Source organism: Mobula hypostoma, chromosome 24, assembly GCF_963921235.1.
Source record: "Mobula hypostoma chromosome 24, sMobHyp1.1, whole genome shotgun sequence".
Lineage (NCBI taxonomy): Eukaryota > Metazoa > Chordata > Chondrichthyes > Myliobatiformes > Myliobatidae > Mobula > Mobula hypostoma.
In genome coordinates this window covers 29866918-29886885 of record NC_086120.1, presented here as the reverse complement: position 1 = coordinate 29886885, position 19968 = coordinate 29866918, and the positions used below count along the sequence as shown (strand labels likewise).

Genomic DNA, 19968 nt, shown 5'->3' with positions numbered 1-19968 from the left:
GTACACCATTTAAACAATTACAATCTAGGTTCAAAAAAAATGTGAACCTCTGGGGCAATGCCTTCTATGAAATATATTTGGGGTCAGGTGTTCCAATCATTGAGATGAGATTGGAGGTGCGGGTTGTAGAGGTGCCCTGCCCCATAAAGGAAGGCACACACAGTCAGGTTACGGACATTCTGCTCTTCTCAAGAAAGATCTGTTTATGTGCACCACGCCTCAATCAAATCAACTTTTAGAGAACCTTAGAAGAAGAATTGTAGATATGTATGAAGCTGGAAAAGACTATTAAAATATTTCAAAAGAGCTGAGTTCATCAGTCCACAGTAAGAGAAATTGTCTCCAAATGGAGGAAATTAAGTACTATTACCACTCTCCCCAAGAGAGGGCATCCTGCAAAGATCACACCAAAAGCAATGCTGAAGGAGGTGAAAAAGAACCAGAGGGGAACAGCAAAAGACGTGTAGAAATTTCTAAAACTTGAAGTTTCTGTTTATGTGTCCACAACAAGAAAAGCACTGAACAAGAATGATGTTCATGGTAGGACACCATGGTGGAAACCACTGCTCTCCAAATAAAAACAAACAAACAAACATTGCTACACATCTCAAGTTTGCATCACGTGGATGTTCCACAACACTTGTGGGACAATATTCTGTAGACAGATGAGACACAAGTTGAACTTTTTGGCAGAAATGCACACTGCTATGTTTGGAGGAAAAGGGGCACTGCACACCAACACCTCATAACAACCATGAAACATGGTGGAAGAAGCATCATGCTTTGCTGCTTCAGGGCCTGGACAGCTTGCATTCGTTGAGGGAACAATGAATTCAAAATTGCATCAAAGCATTTTACAGGAGAATGTTAGGGTAGTGGTCCGTCATCTGAAGCTTAATAGAAGTTGGATGATGCAAGAAGACAATGAACCGAAACAAGGGTAAATCAACAACAGAATGGTTTAAAAATAAGAAAATTTGTGTTTTGAAATGGCCAAGTCAGAGTCCAGATCTTAGTTCAATTGAGATGCTATGGCATGACCAGAAGAGAGCTGTTCATGCAAGGTATCCCAGAAATAATCATGAACTAAAACAGTTTTGTATGGAGGAATGGTCTAAAATTCCTCCAAGCTGATGTGCAGGACAGATCAATAGCTACTGGAAGCAAAGGTTCACATACTTTTTCCAACAAATACATGTAATATTGGAAACACGAGACAATCTGCAGATGCTGGAAATTCAAGCAACACAAACACAAAATGCTGGCATGTAATATTGGATCATTCCTCTCAATAAATAAATGAACAAGTATAACTGCATTATTTATTTAATTGGGTTCTCTATCTAGTTTTAGGACTCACATGAAGATTTGATCACATTTTAGGTCATATTTATGCAGATATAGAGAAAATTCTAAAGGGTTCACAAATTTTCTAGCACCACTGTACAAGGAACTTTGCATTAAAATAAATGCAGTTAAACTTAGTGGCTCTTTCATGCTTCCTGCCCTATCTCTATCTGCTCTTCTCACCAGACTTGCCTTTTCTTTCTTTTTTTAAAAAACATTCAAGTCAGCCTCTCCAAATGTTGGATGATGTGAATTAAGCAATGTAAAAGAATAAGTAAAATTTTCCAATGCAGTGAAATTAAAAATTATGGGACATAACTTTAAAATCAGAGTCAGACCATTTAGGAACAAAAACTGTCCACCCCCCCACCAAACCAAAAACAAGTGGAAATCTAAAACTATCAAGCATAGCTGAACAGGTATATGAAGAAATGATGAATACGATGGAGGTAAAAGCAAGGTACAGTCCAACAGAATTGCAAAATATTGAGGCTTGTTGGCCTGACCCTACTATGACATTCCTAGCAATGCTGAAAATCTGAAATTTAATTTCAGCCATTACACTACCTGAAAGAATTGTACAATATGCTTTTTACTTCTGGTTTTTGGAGTCAACTGAACAAAATTCTAATTCTATTAATCAGCTCAACCTGTCAAAACTTAGTTACAATTAAATAGAAAACATTAAAAACAGGAGAGATAAGGTGCAAATACTGACAGCAAATAAGATTGCTTATGAACCTTAATCAATAACAAAGTAAGCCACTGATGGAAGGATACATATCATACAGTTACACCAAGGGTGGGGTGGGAAGATATCTACCAAAATATCTGGACATTGCATCATAGCAGTTGAATACAAAACCTTTGTCAGGATGCTGTTTATTGACTACACAATCATTCCTACAGTTCTAATCGAGAAGCTCCAGAACCTGGGCATCTGTACCTCCCTCTGCAACTCGATCCTTGCCTACCTAAACAGTAGACTTCAATCTATGTGGATCAGAAACATCTCCACCTTGCTGACAATCAACACTAGCAGATCTCAGAGATGCGTGCTGAGCCCACTGCACTACTCTCTCCCTCTCACTCATGATTGTGTGGCTAGGCACAGCACAAATGCAGTCTATACCTTTGCTGATGGCATCGATGGCATCATAGGCAGAATTTCAAATGGTAATGAGAGGACGTACAGAGGCAAAATACCTCAGCTAGCTGAATGGCGTCGTAGCAACAATATTGCACTCAGCATTTGTAAGACCAAAGAACTGATTGTGGACTTCAAAACGGGCAGTCCTCAGAGCGATCAGAAATAGAGAAAGTGAGCAATTCCAAGTTCCAGGGTGTCATTTCTCTGAGGCTGTAACCTGGACCTCATATATCAATGCAGCTATAAAGAAGGCACAACAACTACTAGATTTCATTCGGATTTTGAGGAGATTTGGTATGTCACCAAAAACACCTGAAAATTTCTACAGATGAGCCATGGAGAGCATTCCAAGTGGCTGCATCACTGTTAGGCATGGGGGGGGGGGGGCACTACTGCACAGGATTGATGTAAGCTGCAGAGATTTGTAAACTTAGTCATTTCCATCATAAGCACTAACCTCTGTAGTATCCAGGACATCTTCAGGGAGCAATGATGCCAAAAGGCAGCGCCCATCACTAAGGACCCTGAATACCCATGTCATTCCTGGTTCCCTTTGTTCCCATCAGGGCGGAAACACTGAAGCCTGAAGGCACACTAAACGTTCACACTGTTCTGCAACAGCTTCTTCTCCTCTGCTATCCAATTAAACCCATGAACACCACCTCATTACTTTTTATTTCTATTTTTACACTATTTAATATACAGGTGTCCCCCGCTTTTCGAACGTTCGCTTTACAAAACCTCACTGTTACGAAATACCTACATTAGTACCCTGTTTTCGCTTTCAGAAGGTGTTTTCACTGTTACAAAAAAAATCAGCGTGCGATAAAAGGCAGCGCGCGCCCCGAGCAGCTGCTCTCCCCCGGATTCGGAACTGCATTCTCGGCGGCATTGCTTAAACACGTGCCTGTGAGCAGTCATTTGCAAGATGAGCTCTAAGGTATCGGAAAAGGGTGTTACACTTAGCATAAAACTAGACATAATTAAGCATTTCGATCGTGGTGAATGAAGTAAGGAGAACGTGAATTTGGCTTGTAGAAGCTGAAGAACATGATGTTGAAGAGGTTTTGGCATCCCATGGTCAAGAACTGATAGATGAAGAGCTGATGCAATTGGAAGAAAAAAGGATAACAATCGAAACCGAATGGGTAATGATAAAGTACGACTTTAATTTTGAAAGGGTACGTAGGTTTAGGGGATACTTGCAGGATGGTTTGAGTCCTTACAAAGAACTGTGTGATAGAAAAATGCATGAGGCTCAGCGGTCAAGCAAGCCTTCCACATCAGCCACAGCAGACGATGAACCTCGACCTTCGACATCGAGGCGGGCAGAGATAGAAGATGACCTGCCTGCCCTAATGGAAACAGACGATGACGAGATGACACCCCAGTGTCCCACCACCCCAGATACCGATTCGCGGAGAATGCAACGGTAGCCGGGAGGCACACAGCACATCTTTAAGAAAAAAGCCGAAATAAACATGCTAATTAATTAGGTGCCGCCGACACATAATTGTCGGACCAGATCAGAGACGACGCAATCGGAAATCGGCACTTATCTGGGCCGACAATTACGTGTCGGGCGGCACCTAATTAATTAGCATGTTTGCTTCGGCTTTTTTCTTAAAGATGTGCTGTGTGCCTCCCAGCTACCGCTACACCCCTGCATGCTTCACGGCAATATATCGCTCTGCGGCCTGGAGGGTGGGGGTCACTGCACCACCCAAACTCCGACTCAGCCTAACACACCATCATCAGTGTGCTCGGCGCTGTCTTCCCGATTCCAGTAAGTGATACTACACTGTACATACATTATTTCTACTTTATATAGGCTGTGTATTTTTATGTGTTATTTGGTATGATTTGGAAGCTTCATAGCTTAAAGGTTACTGGAGAGCACTTGCGCTGTGTTTTTGCCAACAACGCTTGCGTGAGATTTTCTGCCGACGGCGCTTGCGTGAGATTTTCGCTACGGAGAACAGTGCAGTAATGATTGTGGAAAGGTATTTCTACTTTATATAGGCTGTGTATTTATCATATCATTCCTGCTTTTACTATATGTTACAGTTATTTTAGGTTTTATGTGTTATTTGGCATGATTTGGTAGGTTATTTTTGGGTCTGCGAACGCTCACAAAATTTTCCCATGTAAATAAATGGTAATTGCTTCTTTGCTTTACGACATTTCGGCTTATGAACCGTTTCATAGGAACACTCTACCTTCGGATGGCGGGGGAAACCTGTATACATACTTACTGTAACTTTTTTCTATAATGCATTGTAATGTACTGATGCCACAAAATCAACAAATTTCACAACATATGTCAATGATATTAAAACCTGATTCTGAATATTCAGTGGTCATACTGGATTAAACAATGGATGGGAAGTTCTATTCGCAGTAACATTAACTCTGCTTGAAAGGGATAACATTTACGTTCGAAATTTATCATTGAAAGAATGATTTATGAATTGTTTTTCTTACTTAGGGGTCTCAAAATATCATTTAAGACTGTCTGGTGTGGATTCAGAGGACCGTAGAGGTAGCAGAATACAAAGCCAAGTGGAAATTTCAAAAAAAAAAGTTGTACAAGAGGAACTCATGTTGATTAAACTGTTTATAGTCAATGTTAAAATAAAGTCAAGACCTCCAAGTTTCCAGCCTGTATACCCATGTGTGAAATTAATGGGACAGTTGCAAATTTTATTGCACACATCAGCAAGCTGCCTTTGCAACACTTAAAGCCAATTAAAGCACTTATGAGTTGATAGAATCATTGAATGAGTAAGCATTGCCTACGCAGAGCCCTTAGCATTGTCAATAATCTATATCATCCATCCAACAGTCTTTGAACCCCTACCATCAGGCAGGAGGCACCACAGCATTAGGATAAGAACTGTTGGGATGGGAAACAGCTCTTCTCCCAAGCAGAAAGACAAAAGAATCCCCAGCCACCACCCAGCTCTCACCACACATGAAGTTTCAGTAGCATCGTACTGTTCACTTTTTAAACTTGTGACACAAAGGCATCTTACTTGTTAATTTGTGACGATATTCCTTTATATTTTGTGTGACAGCATGTACTGTGTTGTGCACATTGGTCCAGAAAAACGTTGCTTTGTGTAGTGGTATACATGTATACGGTTGAAATGACAATATATTTGAACTTGTAAGCCCACCATTCAGTCCATCCTGTTAGTGCTGACTCTCTGGCAGTGCAACAAGCTAGTCCCACGCTCCAGCTCTCTCTAGTCCGCATCTGACTCCACCAAATCTGCAGGTAGTGTTTTTCATACTCTAACCAAAGTTCAAGAGGACTTCTAAATTTTGCTATCACTTCTCTTTATAATATTTCATTTCCCAAAAGCTCATCCTGTTCTATCCACAAATTAATTTACACCCTCAAATTCAATTTCAAACACCAAATTCATGGGGAAACTAAAGGAGGAATCTTCCTCATTTAGTAGTTCCTCAGAATAAATTATCTAATTTTGTGGGTACCAAGATGGCTGATGAGACCAAATGTGGAAGCAGACTCTTCCACAGGTGGAACTAGAGACGGCAAACTAAGTCCTTGCTTGTCCAGTTGGGAAAGTGCAATGGTTTCTGCCACTTAGGCACGGCCCTTGCTATGTTCCAAATGCGTGGATGCAAGGTTCTCAATACCATCCTGAAGATAGCTTCACACGAGTATATGGGGATGTGGGATGTCTTTGAGGCTTTAGGAACACATTTGAATCCTTTCCTGTCCATCTGGTAATATCTTCCCATGACAGAGCTCCAAACAAACTGCCTGTTTCAGGAATCAGGTGTTAGAGAAATACAAGCTACCAAAACAAAGCCAACCATGTGCAACTGGAGCCTCCAGTTGGAGACTGTTGGTCTGGGAGAGGACAAACGAAAAAATAAATAAATTGGAGTGTTTTACAGAAACAGCATTAGGTGCATTTTTCCAGTGCCTTGTGATGCTTATAAATAGAGTGTCAAGGTCAGAAAAGCAGGAATCTCTGCTGTCAAGTAGACAGTTTTTTTTTTGGCTAAGTCTGAGATACTAATCACTCACACAATCCATCCTTAAGCCAAGCACAAACACACTTATTTTCTCTGCTGTTGCACCTGCAAGAAGGAGATATGCCCATTCATCTTACAAAGTATGTACCACACATTTTGATTCACAACATTCTAAAATACATTATGTCGAGTGATGGCATCTTCATCCAATGCAGTTATCCTCCTATCAGCACTGAGCCAATCAGGTTAAAGTAATTTTCAACATCATTAACCTCAATGTAGTCTTTTCTCCAAGGCTAATTCAACTAGACATTTGGAGGCTGCCTAGATCTGCCTCTGAATGCCCTTGGACCTTCCCCATATTTATTAAGAGGACATTTAGTCTGACAATTCCTGTTCGCGATCCTCAAACAATATTACATGATGTGTTATCACTTAGGATCACATCATGGGATCCATTTGCCTCTTGTCCTTTTTCAGCAAGTATGCTGCCTAGCTCCACAGAAATGTAACTGCTATAAAATAAAAATCTATTATATCTGATAACTGAAAATATCAGCTGCTGACTTGATATGCATTGATCAGTGTACTTCCAGACAACTTTTTATCATCCTACTACCCTACATAGTCCAAATTCTTATTGCAACTGAATACACCTGTAACACCTTGGTTAAGATTTCCACTGCTGTGCTGTGAGGCATTTTATTTTGGCAGTTTTCTGTAAAAGCAGTGTGCCCTGTTAATAAGAGTGTTTTGGCTTCAGCTAAAGACAAGGAGCAATGTTGTCCAACTTCAGAATGTTGTGTCAACCAATCAGGAATTTGGGATGTAGTGAAGTTTCTAGAGAGCTGAGCAGAAAGAGGTTTCTGAAGGACAGCAGTCTGGTTTGGAGTCCTTTTGGCAGGAGTTATGGAGTGGGGCACAAGAGAAAATGCTGCAAAAAGCTGTCAAGCCCCCAGTGCAAGGAGAGCTTTGTGCAAATGAATGGCTCTAGGGAGGAAGGGCCAATACTCCTGAGAGAGCCAGTTTGTTCAAGATAGTCTTCAAGGGAAATTAAGACTATGGCAGATGCTTTCACATAGACCGTGGGTCCAGTGCACGAGTAAAGAGATACACCCCAACTACTCCAGAAATAAGCTCTGATGTTTATGTGCACAGTGGACTGGTTTAACTGTAATAGGTCCTTTTTTCCTGTAAATGTAAAATTGGCAAATACACTTTATAATTTTATGCTGGTGTACGATCTGTCATTTCTGGCCTAGCGATAACTGTATCAGCAGTATTTACACAGCATTCATTCAATAGAGGTTCACATCATTCCTTTTTGGTTGAACCCCAAAACACACCAACCCTAGACGTATATTGCTTATGAAAGGCAGCCTTCTCACCGCTAAGTCCTGTGGCTGTTAGGAGTTAGCCAACGAGCCAAGTTGGTATGCAAGCCCCGCTGAGAGGGGTACACACCCTTAATATCAAATATTGATGCAATCGTTTCGTAAAGTAAAACACTCATTAAGCAGTCAAGGAGCATTCTTAACATCCCACTTCAACAGCAGCAAAGAATCCAGATAAGCATTTTTAACACTTACAAGTCTGACCCTTCATTTTCTTCTTTAGTTGCTGCAAAACAAAATAATCCAAAAATTACTGTAAAACATAGTAATAGATTCTAACTACAAAGATTGCATCAGTATATCTGAAATATGACATGCAGACCACTCCAATAAAATTGTCACACTTATATAAACATTTGAGTACTTCAATTATATGGAGTTTAATCTGCTGTCCTCTAAGTAAATTATAAAATTCTGACAAACATTCAATAAAATTCAGACAGTAATTTCTGTATTAGAAAGGAACTACTCTGAAATGCTGAAGAGGGCAAATGACTTTGCCAAGCATAATTACATAATGGCTGAAGAACTATACTTCCTTTGACTTTAAAGATCCTGAATCTCCTGGCCCACATTTTTTAAATATTTGTTCATAATACAATAAACATTATCAGACTTAGTGTTATCACCAGAATCTTTGGAGATGATTAAGCACATTATTAACAAATATTAAAAAATAATGTTGTTTATTAGTTAAGCATTTTGATGCAGTATTAAAATATCGGTAGTTTCCTTGAACCAGAGAATTTTCTTTTTGAAAAAAAAAGAATTTACTGTTCAAGATTTTTTTGGCACTTACCAATAAATGTATTGAATTCTATTTCATAACTTCCCATGATTGGTTTTGAAGGCAATTGCTACAATGCTAGTTAGTTCTATAAATCAATATTGCATGAATACAAGGCTACCAAGCACCAGCAAAACATTTTAGGAATTCTGAGTATATTCGAAGTTTCTCATTACTTATCCAGCAGTTGCAACAGCAGGAACATTACTCAAATCTTTATCATCAGTGTAAAGAGGAAACAATACAATAAACCAAGAGAAAAATGGAAAACTGGGCATCAGGAGAAATGAGACTCAAAAGCAATGATGATTCTAGGATTGCCTGATAGTTATAACGAGATTCATGAGATGCAAGAACTATTTTTTTAATTCATTACATTTTACTGCTATATTTAAATTTATTTTGCTGCAAGAGGAACAAATAAAGATCAGCATCTTGACTCCTTGCCATTGTACTAGTTCAAGTTTTGCTCATGTATCAGCATCTTTTCTGAAGAAATAAAGACAACATAGACCAGTGATGAAAAGACAAAATGAAAAATCAAAACTTCCCTATCTTGAGAGAGATATGAGGATTAAAAGATCAAACCAATGAACTTACACTTCTTTGATGCCGTCCATAGCAAATCTCAAAGCTAAAGTACTTAAAATATTGCTTTATCGCAGGAAACTATAGCAGTCCTGTTATGTACAGCAATAATAAGACACAAACAAATATGCTATTTCATTAGCATTCCAAAAGACATTTATGTCTCCTGGTAAAGCTTAAACTTGCAACTAAGGAGGGGAATTGTACACAAACTCAGCATTCACAGCACAATCCACAGAAGCTCTATGAGAAAAGATTAGATTAGAGCAGAACTACAACACTTACATTTTTTGATTGTTTTGTTTTGAGAAGTGCCATGCTTTTTTTGTGTAGAACTGCACTGACTCAAGCTTAGCCTTGTTGGAGTTGGTATCGTAGTCGGCCTCATTGCTGTCGAGGATGATCTTTGTGCAGTGGGCAAGTTCTTTGATTCACTTAAATCTGGCACACTTACTGAACTTCTAATCTTTCTAGGAGGGAATCAAAAAGATGGATCTCAGCAAGAGCGTACCAAAAAACTTACTTCTACCAAATATTGCAAATATTCAGCACGCTTAATAGGTTGCAAAATAGAAATCGGTCATAACTGAAGCAACAAGTATCGTTTTCCTCCCACACTATCCTCCAGTTGGCACTATTCTTGCAATTCTGTTGCACAATATTAGTGACCCTCAAGAGCCCTAGAGTACACTCACCTAATGCTGAGATGCAAGATCTAGCAAGTTCAATCTAGAGATTTTAAATAATATCATAAAAGAAAAATCTTAGATGATTTTTCCCCTCACTATGTTTGGTTTTAATGTCTTTGAAATAAAGTGCTCTACTATAGAAATGTTTCTACTACAAACAGATTACAATTAATTCTCAAGTAGTTAAATGGGGTATCTCTTTGCAACACATTGGAAGACACTGTTTGGCTTACAGGAAGTTCTATTTAAAAAAATGGGGCCCATGTTACAGAAAATTTCCATGGAAAACCTGCACATTTCAATCTACCACAATACTCACACTAACTACCATCAATGTAGAGCTTAAATGCTTGCTCCAGAATAACCAAAGTCCTTATTTGAACAAGAGAACATAATTGCACATATGGTCATTGTCAAATATGATATATTCACAGTGGTCTGAAATCCAAATACTGAAAAATTACCTCAACCTGTCAAATATTTTACAAGACAATACATGGAAGAGTTAATAAAATAAACTGCAGTGATTTTTCTTTTATTCCTCAGCAATGATAGCTTTACATTATGCCACCATTATCTTTTTAATAGAAACACACATTTTTTGCAAGCTCGTGCATATATCCATTCAAAGAAAACAACTGTATACTCACCTGCCAGACCCACTTAATTCATCCTTTAAAGCTGCAAATCAAAGATAACCACAATTACACTGGCACATGCATTTTTGGCCAACTATGAACAGAAACAGTTTGATAAAAACAAATTTGAGAAGGACACAAAACTAGACATTTCAACAATACAGAATTAGAGCTTTTTCTGCATTACTAGAAAATTGCCATTGTTGGTCACTGTTGAATAAGCAACCAGTTAATGCCAGTTTACAATTTAATCATTTAAACTAAGTTATCAAACATCATTTCATAAAATACAGACTAAATGAGTTAGAATAGCAAACAAAAAAGTTGACATCAGTGAACGAGCCTCAAGCTTCCTGATGCTTTACACTTATGACTGTGAGGCAAATGTCATATTCAAGTTTGCTAATGACACCACCATCACAGGCAGAATCAAAGGTAGTGATGAATCAGCATTGAAAATCTGACTGAGCGGTGCCACTATGACAACAACCTTTCACTCAACGTCAGCAAGACCAAGGAGCTGATAATTGACTTCAGGAGGAGGAAGAAATCAGAGGTCCATGAGCCAGTCCTCATCGTGGCAACAGAGGTGGAGAGGATCAGCAACTTTAAATTCTTCAGTGTTATCATTTCAGAGGATCTGTCCTGAGCACAGCACGCAAGTGCAATCTCAAAAAAAAAAAGCAGCACAGCAGCATTGCTACTTCCTTAGGAGCTTGCAAAGATTTGGCATGACATCCAAGACTGTTACAAACTTCGAAAGATGTGTGGTAGAGAGTACATTGACTGGCTGTATCACAGCTTGGTTTGGAAACATCAATGCCCTTGAATAGAAAATCCTCCAAAAAGTAGTGGATACAGCCCAGTCCATCACAGGCAAAGCCCTCCCCACCATTGAGCACATCTATACAGAACGCTGTCACAAGAAAGCAGCATTAATCATGCTGCCCCCACCACTCAGGAAAACAGCCCCCACCACCCAGGTCATGCTTGCTTCTTGCTGCTGCGATCAGGAAGATATAGGCGCCTCAGGACTCACACCACCAAGCTCAAGAACAGTTATTACCCCTCAGCCATCAGGCTCTTGAACCAAACAGGATAACTTCCCTCAACTTCACTTGCACCGTCAGTGAACTGTTCCCACAATCAATGGACTCCCTTTCAAGGATTCTTCATCTCATGTTCTCAACATTTATTATTACTTCCTTTGTATTGGCAGTTTGTGGTCTTTTGCACATTGGTTGAACGCCCAAGTTTGTGCAGGCTTTCATTGAAGCAGTTATGGTTGTTAATCTGTTATGGATTTATTGAGTATGCTTACAAGAAAATGAATCTCAGGGTTTTATTATAGTAACATATGTACTTTGATTATAAATTTACTTTGATCTTTGATGACAACCATGATAAAATGAGTTAACTGCAAGCCGATACTGGTCAAATAAATGCAGAGATGCTCACTTACTGTTTCATATCCCCACACAATCAGTTCAAAACTAACCCACTTTCTTTCAGATGCCAACTGCCCACCTGCATCGACCCAAGCAGTGACTTTTGATTTTGCTTTATCACAATTACTTACTTGAAAGAAACAGGTTAAAAAAGCAACCTCAAGAGAGGGAGTGTGATCTATAAAATGCAGATATTTTGTTTAAAAGATTTCAAGGGATTGCTAGCAGTAACTAAAACTAAAGTTTTATATCCTGCAAACATCTGTTTTGTTACTCAACATGCCAGGGGAATTATATTGACCACATGCTCAGGTGCTCCTTTCTAGCTCACTATCTATATCCTCAAGAATGTAAAGAGGCACAATATGCTACATTTTTTTAAAAATCAAAAAGTTCTAAAGACCAGGGACTCAATCAACATAAATCCAGCCTTGCCTTTATTAAAATATGTATCGCCTACAGGCTCACTTAGCTCTATAACCAGTAATCTCTAAACAAGACTCAAGTACCAAAAGGACATGTTTGCAAATGAAAAAGTTATCAGACAGATCTTCCTTTAAAACCTTAAAAAAAACGAAATCTAGGACCCCACCCACTTGTTAAGAATTCCCAACATTACCTGTCTTGATACAAGAAAATGAACCGGTTCAAAGTATTATTGTACAAGTTACTGCAGAGATCAGGTTTGATTAAAGAAAAACAAAAGCCATTTTAGTTTAAATCACCACTGAATAACACAGCAGAGTTTTACACAGTTGCATTTTTTCCAAATTATGAAGTCTATCACTTAAATCCTAAGAGACATTTAAAAAGGTCATGAAAAGCCTTAGGGAGTTTAAACAATGCAGCCGGACAAGTAATCATATCCAATGGTTACTTCATACCAAGTTTCAGATAATTCCCCTACCAATTTCCATAACAGTCTGCAATATCGCTAAACATAGGGACACTTCCACTGATTGCAGTCGCAAGTCAAGCAGCAGCAGACTGGGATTGGTTTGCTGGACAGTTCAAATTTGCGGCTCTACAAATGATCAAATGGATACCTGACAGGATTAATAGCCCAGAGTATCTTTTTGATGTAAAAATCTCACTTGCTCAATTATTCCATTGACAGAAAGTAAACATCAGCCTAAAATAAAATGTTATTTTCCAAAGACCCACGATACAGTTAACATCTTTTAGTTGTTTTAAATGCAGACATCCCACTCCGCAAAAACTCATTTCAGGGAGGTAGCACCATCAATTTGCGGGAGACTTCCGGGAGAGGTGGGATGCCTGCAATAGAGTAGCTCCTTAGCAGCTAGCCAGCTAGTTTAAATAACGTTAGCTATGCTAATGAACGAATGACACCTGTTAAACTCACCTCAACATGTCTTTTACAGTCTTAACCCACCATGGGCAATAGAAAAGTCACTGTTGCAAACAGTGCAGCGAGCAACACTGTCATTATGTTGACCCCTATTAGGCAGGGGTACACTTTAGTGTAGTCTGGGGTGACGTACGTTTTATTTTTTTTTGGAACACTCTGCCATGGCGCGCTGTCGCTCGTGCGCTCTCTGTCGCGCTCTCTCTTGCTTTCTCTCGCTCGCTCTCAAAAAAATTGATTTCCGTGATATTGTATATAATTTGCGGGCATCAGGGAGCCACTATTAATATGCGGGAGACTCCCGGAACTTCCAGGAGAGGTGGGATGTCTGTAAATGCAAGATAAATATATTTTCAAACTACATAATTTGTAAAGTGAACAGTCATGCTTATCTCCCCAACTGATGTTCTCTAGCCTCAAGTCAGCTGGAGTGTAACATACAGAGAGAATTAGTTTTTATTTTATGTTTTTTTTTTAAAAACTCAGCACTGTAACAGGTCCCTCGGTCCAATGAGCTCATGCTGCCTAATTACATCCACGTGACCGATTAACCTGTATATCTTTGGAATGTGGGAGGGGACCAGAGCACCAAGAGGAAACCCACAGTGTCACAGGGAGAACAAAAAACTGCTTACATTACAAACAACATTTCCATGAAGTCACAACTTTCTTCTTCAGTGCTGAGTTACCAGCTGAATGATCTGGTATCGACAGCTTGTTGTAATTATAAATTAGAGTTCTGTTGCAGATTTCCAATAATACGAGGGGTAACAGGAGTCAATTTTAGAAATCCTAGCACATTTATTTTTCGACATAGTCACCTCCTACAATTACACACTTAGTCCAGTGGTCGTGGAGCATACGGATCCCTTCTTTGTAGAAGTCGGCGTCTTGGACCTCCAGAAAGTGGTCCACAGCAGGGGTGATTGATAAGTTCGTGGCCTAAGGTAGAAGGAGATGAGTTATTAACTTCAAACTTTCTGCATAATCACTCAAAGAGTTGAACTGCACGTGCATGTAACGAGAGCTGTATAACTCACCTCCTGCTACCTTAGGCCACGAACTTATCAATCACCCCTGCTGTGGACCACTTTCTGGAGGTCCAAGACGCCGACTTCTACAAAGAAGGGATTAGTATGCTCCACGACTGCTGGACTAAGTGTGTAAATGCAGGAAGGGACTATGTTGAAAAATAAATGTGCTAGGTTTTCTAAAATTGGCTCCTTCTACCTTATCAATCACCCCTTGTATGTCATTATCAGTCGCAGTTGCAGTTCAATTGTCAGGAACAAATGAACTACATCCATTGGACAGATTACTTAAAACATCGCCAGTGCCAACACAGAAGAAAGTAAGAATACATTTAAAAATATACTATAGTAACTCTCAGCTCACAACTTTAGAAACGGCACAGTAAGTAGAGCTGATGCCTCGCCGCTCCAGCGACCCAGACTCTGGTGCTGTCCATGTGCAGTTCACATTTGCTTCCTGTGACCACATGGATATCCTGCAAGTTCTCCAATTTCATCCCACATTCAGTGACATGCTGAGTGGTAGTTTGATTGGTCATTACAAGTTACTCAATGCATTGACAAGTATTAAGATCTGAGGGGAGCTGATTGGCACGTGAAAAAATTAAAATGAGATTAGCATAGGAAGGTTCTTAATGGTCAGTGAGGACTCAGTTGGCCAAATGGCTGCATCTATGATGTGTGACTTTAATTTGACATCAAATTTCTAACTATCCTTCACTGAAGAATCTAGTGGTCAACTAATTACAATACAGGGAGTATACTGGTGACTTGTCAATGTAGCTGATCTTCTCATACAAGACAAGCTACAACTATCAAGCAAATCAGCCATCTTTCCTAACTCAAGAAGACCACTAAAATCCAATTACTACCCTGGCAAAATATAACCAACAAAATGCTTTTCAAATAGCACTGGAGCAAAGGAAAAGCTTGAATGGATGGTAGTCAGCCACATTGCTGCTACCAAGATGAAGCATCTTTCATAAACGAATCCACGAAAATTCTCACAATTTACCCTGCACATCTTTTAGGATTGAAGCAACGATGATTAGTCACAATGCCGCCTGCTGCTTAAAGATTAAATTTTCAATTTTGGCATCAAGTTAGCAGACCAGGCAGCCACACAGATTACATTCCAAGCTTAAAATTTTAAAACACCACTCACTAATCTTTATTGCACAAATTCTGAGAATTAAATCCACTCACCCATCAGGCTGACAGCAGCCATTTAACATACCCAGCTAAGACATGACAAATATCTGATATTAGAGGAGCAGACGAGGCAAACAGGTATTAGAGAAAACACTAAACAGGTAGATGGAAACTAATGAGCAAGTGCACCAACAGCATAAAGCAGTATCCTATAGACAAAAAAATTAGTTAGACTAGCTGTGCATAGCTAAACATAGACAAATGTGATATTACACAACTATAGCACTTAAAGCACCATGCTCGGTTTTATGAAATTAACACAGAGCTGTAGAGTAATACACAACAGAAATGAGCCCTTCAGCCAACGAAGCTCATGCTGACCTTTTATTTTTTATATTTTATTTTAGCAATATAGTGCGAGGTGGGCTCTTGCAGCCTTTTGAGCTACAGCATCCCAGCAACCCCGAAACCTGATCAACCCTAACCTAATCACAGGATAATTTACAATAACCAATTAGCCTACCCAGCAGGCTTTTGGACTGTGGAAGGGAACCTGAGCACCCGGGGAAACCCAAGCATTCCACAGAGAAGACATACTTACAGTGTATCAGAATTGAACATGAGGTAGTGGAGCTATAATTTCACCATCTGTGCTGATCACCCTATCTTTGACTAAGCTGTACAACCATGAACACCATCTGTTCTGAGTCAACATGATGCTTTCAGATCAGGTCATGCATAGCACATACCTCCGCCGCACTGCTCAGGTGTGTTTCTGGGGTACAGGGGCTAGCGACTATTGTGCCTGTTGCTCTTTCACTGAGCAGCAGTGAACCTTCTGATTGGCCTATCAGAGTTCCCTTTGGGAACTAGTTGACTTGATCAGCATTTCTGACCTAGCTATTGTTCATAATTGCATTTAATTAAAAAAAACTCCAAAATGCCCCAAGCGGTAATAGCGCTGTGTTAACCACTACGCTACTGTGCAGCCCTGCCCATCTACACTAATACCATTTGCCTGCATTCTTCTATGCCTTGCCCATGTGTTTGTTTAAATGCATTTTTAATAGTAATGTATCTAATTGCACCTCCTCCTCTGGCAGCACATTCCAGATTTTCAAGCACAAAGCATGTATCCTTTTTTTTCCTGATACTACCTTAAGAAAAGATTCTATCTACCTTATCTGTACCTCTCATATTCTTATATACTTACACAGCCTCCTTCATTCCAGGGAAAACAAGCTGAGTTATCCAGTCTCTTGATTCAACCAAGGTATTCTCAGTTTTTTAAATTTTTTGTACATTGGATATTTGTCAGTCTGTTATATTAGAATTTATGAAAAACTATACATATTTTTTATTATCCTGTAAATGCCTGCAAGCAAATGAGTCTCAGGATAGTATACATACTTTGAACTTTTGAGAGTTCTCCTATCCAAGCAACATCCTTGTGAGTCTCGTTCATGGGAGAGAATTTAACTTAAGATGCAAGAGATACAGAGATGCATTAAAACACTAAATATTATTTTCTGAGAAAGGAAAACATTGTCTCAAGATATTTCGCACTTTCACTGTAATGCTGAGGTGTTCTGTTGGTCAGGGTCGACCATGTATGTTGTGTCCCAGCTGTCTACGCGATAGGCAAGCCAAGGCAGTATGATATAGAGAACAAAGAGTTGCCCATGTAGCAGGCTCTCCCTCGCCACGATGCTGATGAATCCAAAGAAACGGTAAAGACCGATACAGTTTGGCAGCACCGGAATTGCCAGTGTTGAACTCAACATAGGACAGCCTTAAGAATTCCAGCTCCAGATTCCACCCCCTCACGGGGCTTACACCCAAAGCTTTCGCCACAAGTGGGTATAGCTACATGGCAGCTGAGGTTTGAGATCATAGTTTTCCTTCTAGATAAGCTGCCAACCACAGCTGATGAGTCCCATCTCCCCAAAGTGACTTGTTTTAAGGCACCAGTAACCTACCTTTACCACTTCTATCAGTAGAAACTGTTCTGCTGGGTTTAAAGCTAAGACACACATGAAGGCCCTGAGCTCAATTTACTTTTCAGGCGCACGCCATTAAATGTATTTAATTAGGTAGTGGGAGCTAATCCCTGGCTATAATAACCTTAATTAAACCAAGACTAATGTACTTGACAAAAAAAACAGATATTACTCGCTCTATAGTTTACACATAAATAATACCCAATCTGGGTTCCAAACAGTTGTCATAGCCAGGGTGGTAGTGGGGATAAGCTCCCACTACCTATAAAGTGCTCCCAAAGGTGTGCATCTCAAATTAACCTCTGATAACCAAGTCTAACTCCTGGCCATCACGTGGCAGAACTGTTTACACTGACAGGAGAAGGGCCAAAGGCAGGTCACTGGCGCCTTAAAAGCTGCTTTGGGCAGATAGGGCTCGTTAATCTGGGAAGGCAGCACACCTGGAAGAAAACTCTTGATTTAAAACTACCGCTGCCTTGCGGCTATATCCGTTCATGGGAAAGGCTTCAGGAGTAAAACCAGAGGAAGAAATCTGGAGTCAGAGCCCCTAAGACAGTCTGATGTTTATTCAACATCATTCTGGCAGCTCCTGAAGTTCAGCCACCATCAAAATATTATGCCTGGCATCCCTTTTGACATCAGCGTATGGACCGAGAGGGGGACTGTGACACTTGGGCAACTCATGGTCTTCATACATCCCCTGCCCAGGATTTGGTGACGCCAATTTCCACAACCAACTCAAGACCTGGGGCGATGGGCAAGTGGCATGGCGGCAGACACAAGATGGTGCTGGGAGCCACTAGTCAAGGACCTGCACTCAGGCAGCCAAGGCAGGATGGTCACTCTCTTCTCACAAGGCAAGGGCAGTGTTTGGCAGCCATCTTGGCAATGGAGCAGCCCTCTTCAGGGACTGCACTGCTCGCCCCTCATGGGAAAGGGCCTGGAAAAAGTGACCCAAAGAAAGCTTGCCTCACCCTATCCTGTAGGCATACCGCAACTGACTGGACATCTATATGCAGTCAAACTATCTCAAAAACCACAAAAGAATGTACCAGCAGAAAGCGGAACAAATTCTGTTGTGGAGCCTGAAACACCAGGACACTCACGGGCAACAAGAACTGTAGCAGATCAGAGGTGAACTGAACTTATAGAACATGCTTCAGAAGTGCAACGTCGACATTGCGGTACTCAGTGAGACACGCCTGGCCGAGACCGCTGAAATCGCAGAAGTAGGAGTTGGCTACATGTTTTTCTGGAGTGGCACGGGCAAGGACAAAGCTAGAGAAGTCGGAGTTGGCTTTGCCATCCGGACCACAATCGTCAGGAGCCTGGAGTCCCTCCCCAGAGGCATCTACAATCACCTCATGGTAATGAGGCTGCCTCTGGAAGCCCAGACTCATCTGACTCTGATCAGTGCCTATGCACCTACCATAACCTACACCTCTGAACAATAAGGAACTGTTCTACTGGGAACTCAGCCAGCTACTACGCTCTGTCAGCAAAGACGACAAGATCCTGCTCCTTGGCGACTTTAATGCCTGAGCAGGCACTGACCATCAGCCTTGGCCGGAAGTCACTGGCAAGCTTGGCCTTGGAAGGGACAATTGAAATTGGCAGCTGCTACTCAGCTTCTGTGCAGAAACTAGGCTGACAATCACCAACACTTTCTTTCAGCTTCCAGACACCCACTAGGCAACCTGGATGCACCCGCACACCAAGAACTGGCACCTGATTGATTACGTGATCACAAGGCCCCGGGACAACAGGGATGTGATCATCACCAGAGCGATGAGGGGCGCAGACAACTGGACTGACCATATCTTGCTGAGAAGCAAGCTGTCATTTCAGATCGCCAGGGTGCACAGGCGTCAGCAGGCTGACACTAAGCAGCATCAAAAAAGATCTGGTCAGCAAACTGGAGGAACAACATAAGCAACTGCCTGAGAAAACAGACCCAGAAACAGCATGGGCCGTCTTCAGAGACACCTTGCACAGTGCTGCAAGTGCTGTTTTTGGGCACCCTAAGAGGAAGCATCAGGATTGGTTTGATGAGAACAGCTCTGATATTGTCACCCTTCTCAGGCAGAAACAGGAAGCCTTTGCAAGCTGGCTCAGTGACAAGTAGTCAACCGCCAAACGTGACCACTTGAAGCACCTCCGCTGTAAGGTCCAGGCTTAACTGCGGTAGGTGAAAAATCAGTGGCGGGAGGCCAAAGCGGCAGCGCTTCAGCACTACACTGACCAGAACAACACAAAGAAGCTTTTTGATGGTCTAAAGACAGTGTACGGACCTTCCTCCAACGTCATGGTACCAGACGGCTCCTTGAATGGAGCACTCCTCACTGACAAAGGCGACATTGTACA

General features: G+C 40.8%; 1 protein-coding gene across 1 annotated transcript in view; it reads right to left on the bottom strand.

Moving 5' to 3' along the window:
- The window catches only part of haus8 (HAUS augmin like complex subunit 8), a 74741-nt gene that overhangs the window by 44953 nt on the left and 9820 nt on the right, over positions 1 to 19968 (bottom strand). Inside the window, exons 3-5 of the mRNA XM_063032042.1 lie at positions 10617 to 10647; positions 9563 to 9747; positions 8098 to 8128 (exon numbers count right to left, since the gene is read on the bottom strand). Coding sequence (XP_062888112.1) covers positions 8098 to 8128; positions 9563 to 9747; positions 10617 to 10647 — 247 coding nt within the window. The remainder of the gene's footprint in view (positions 1 to 8097; positions 8129 to 9562; positions 9748 to 10616; positions 10648 to 19968) is intronic.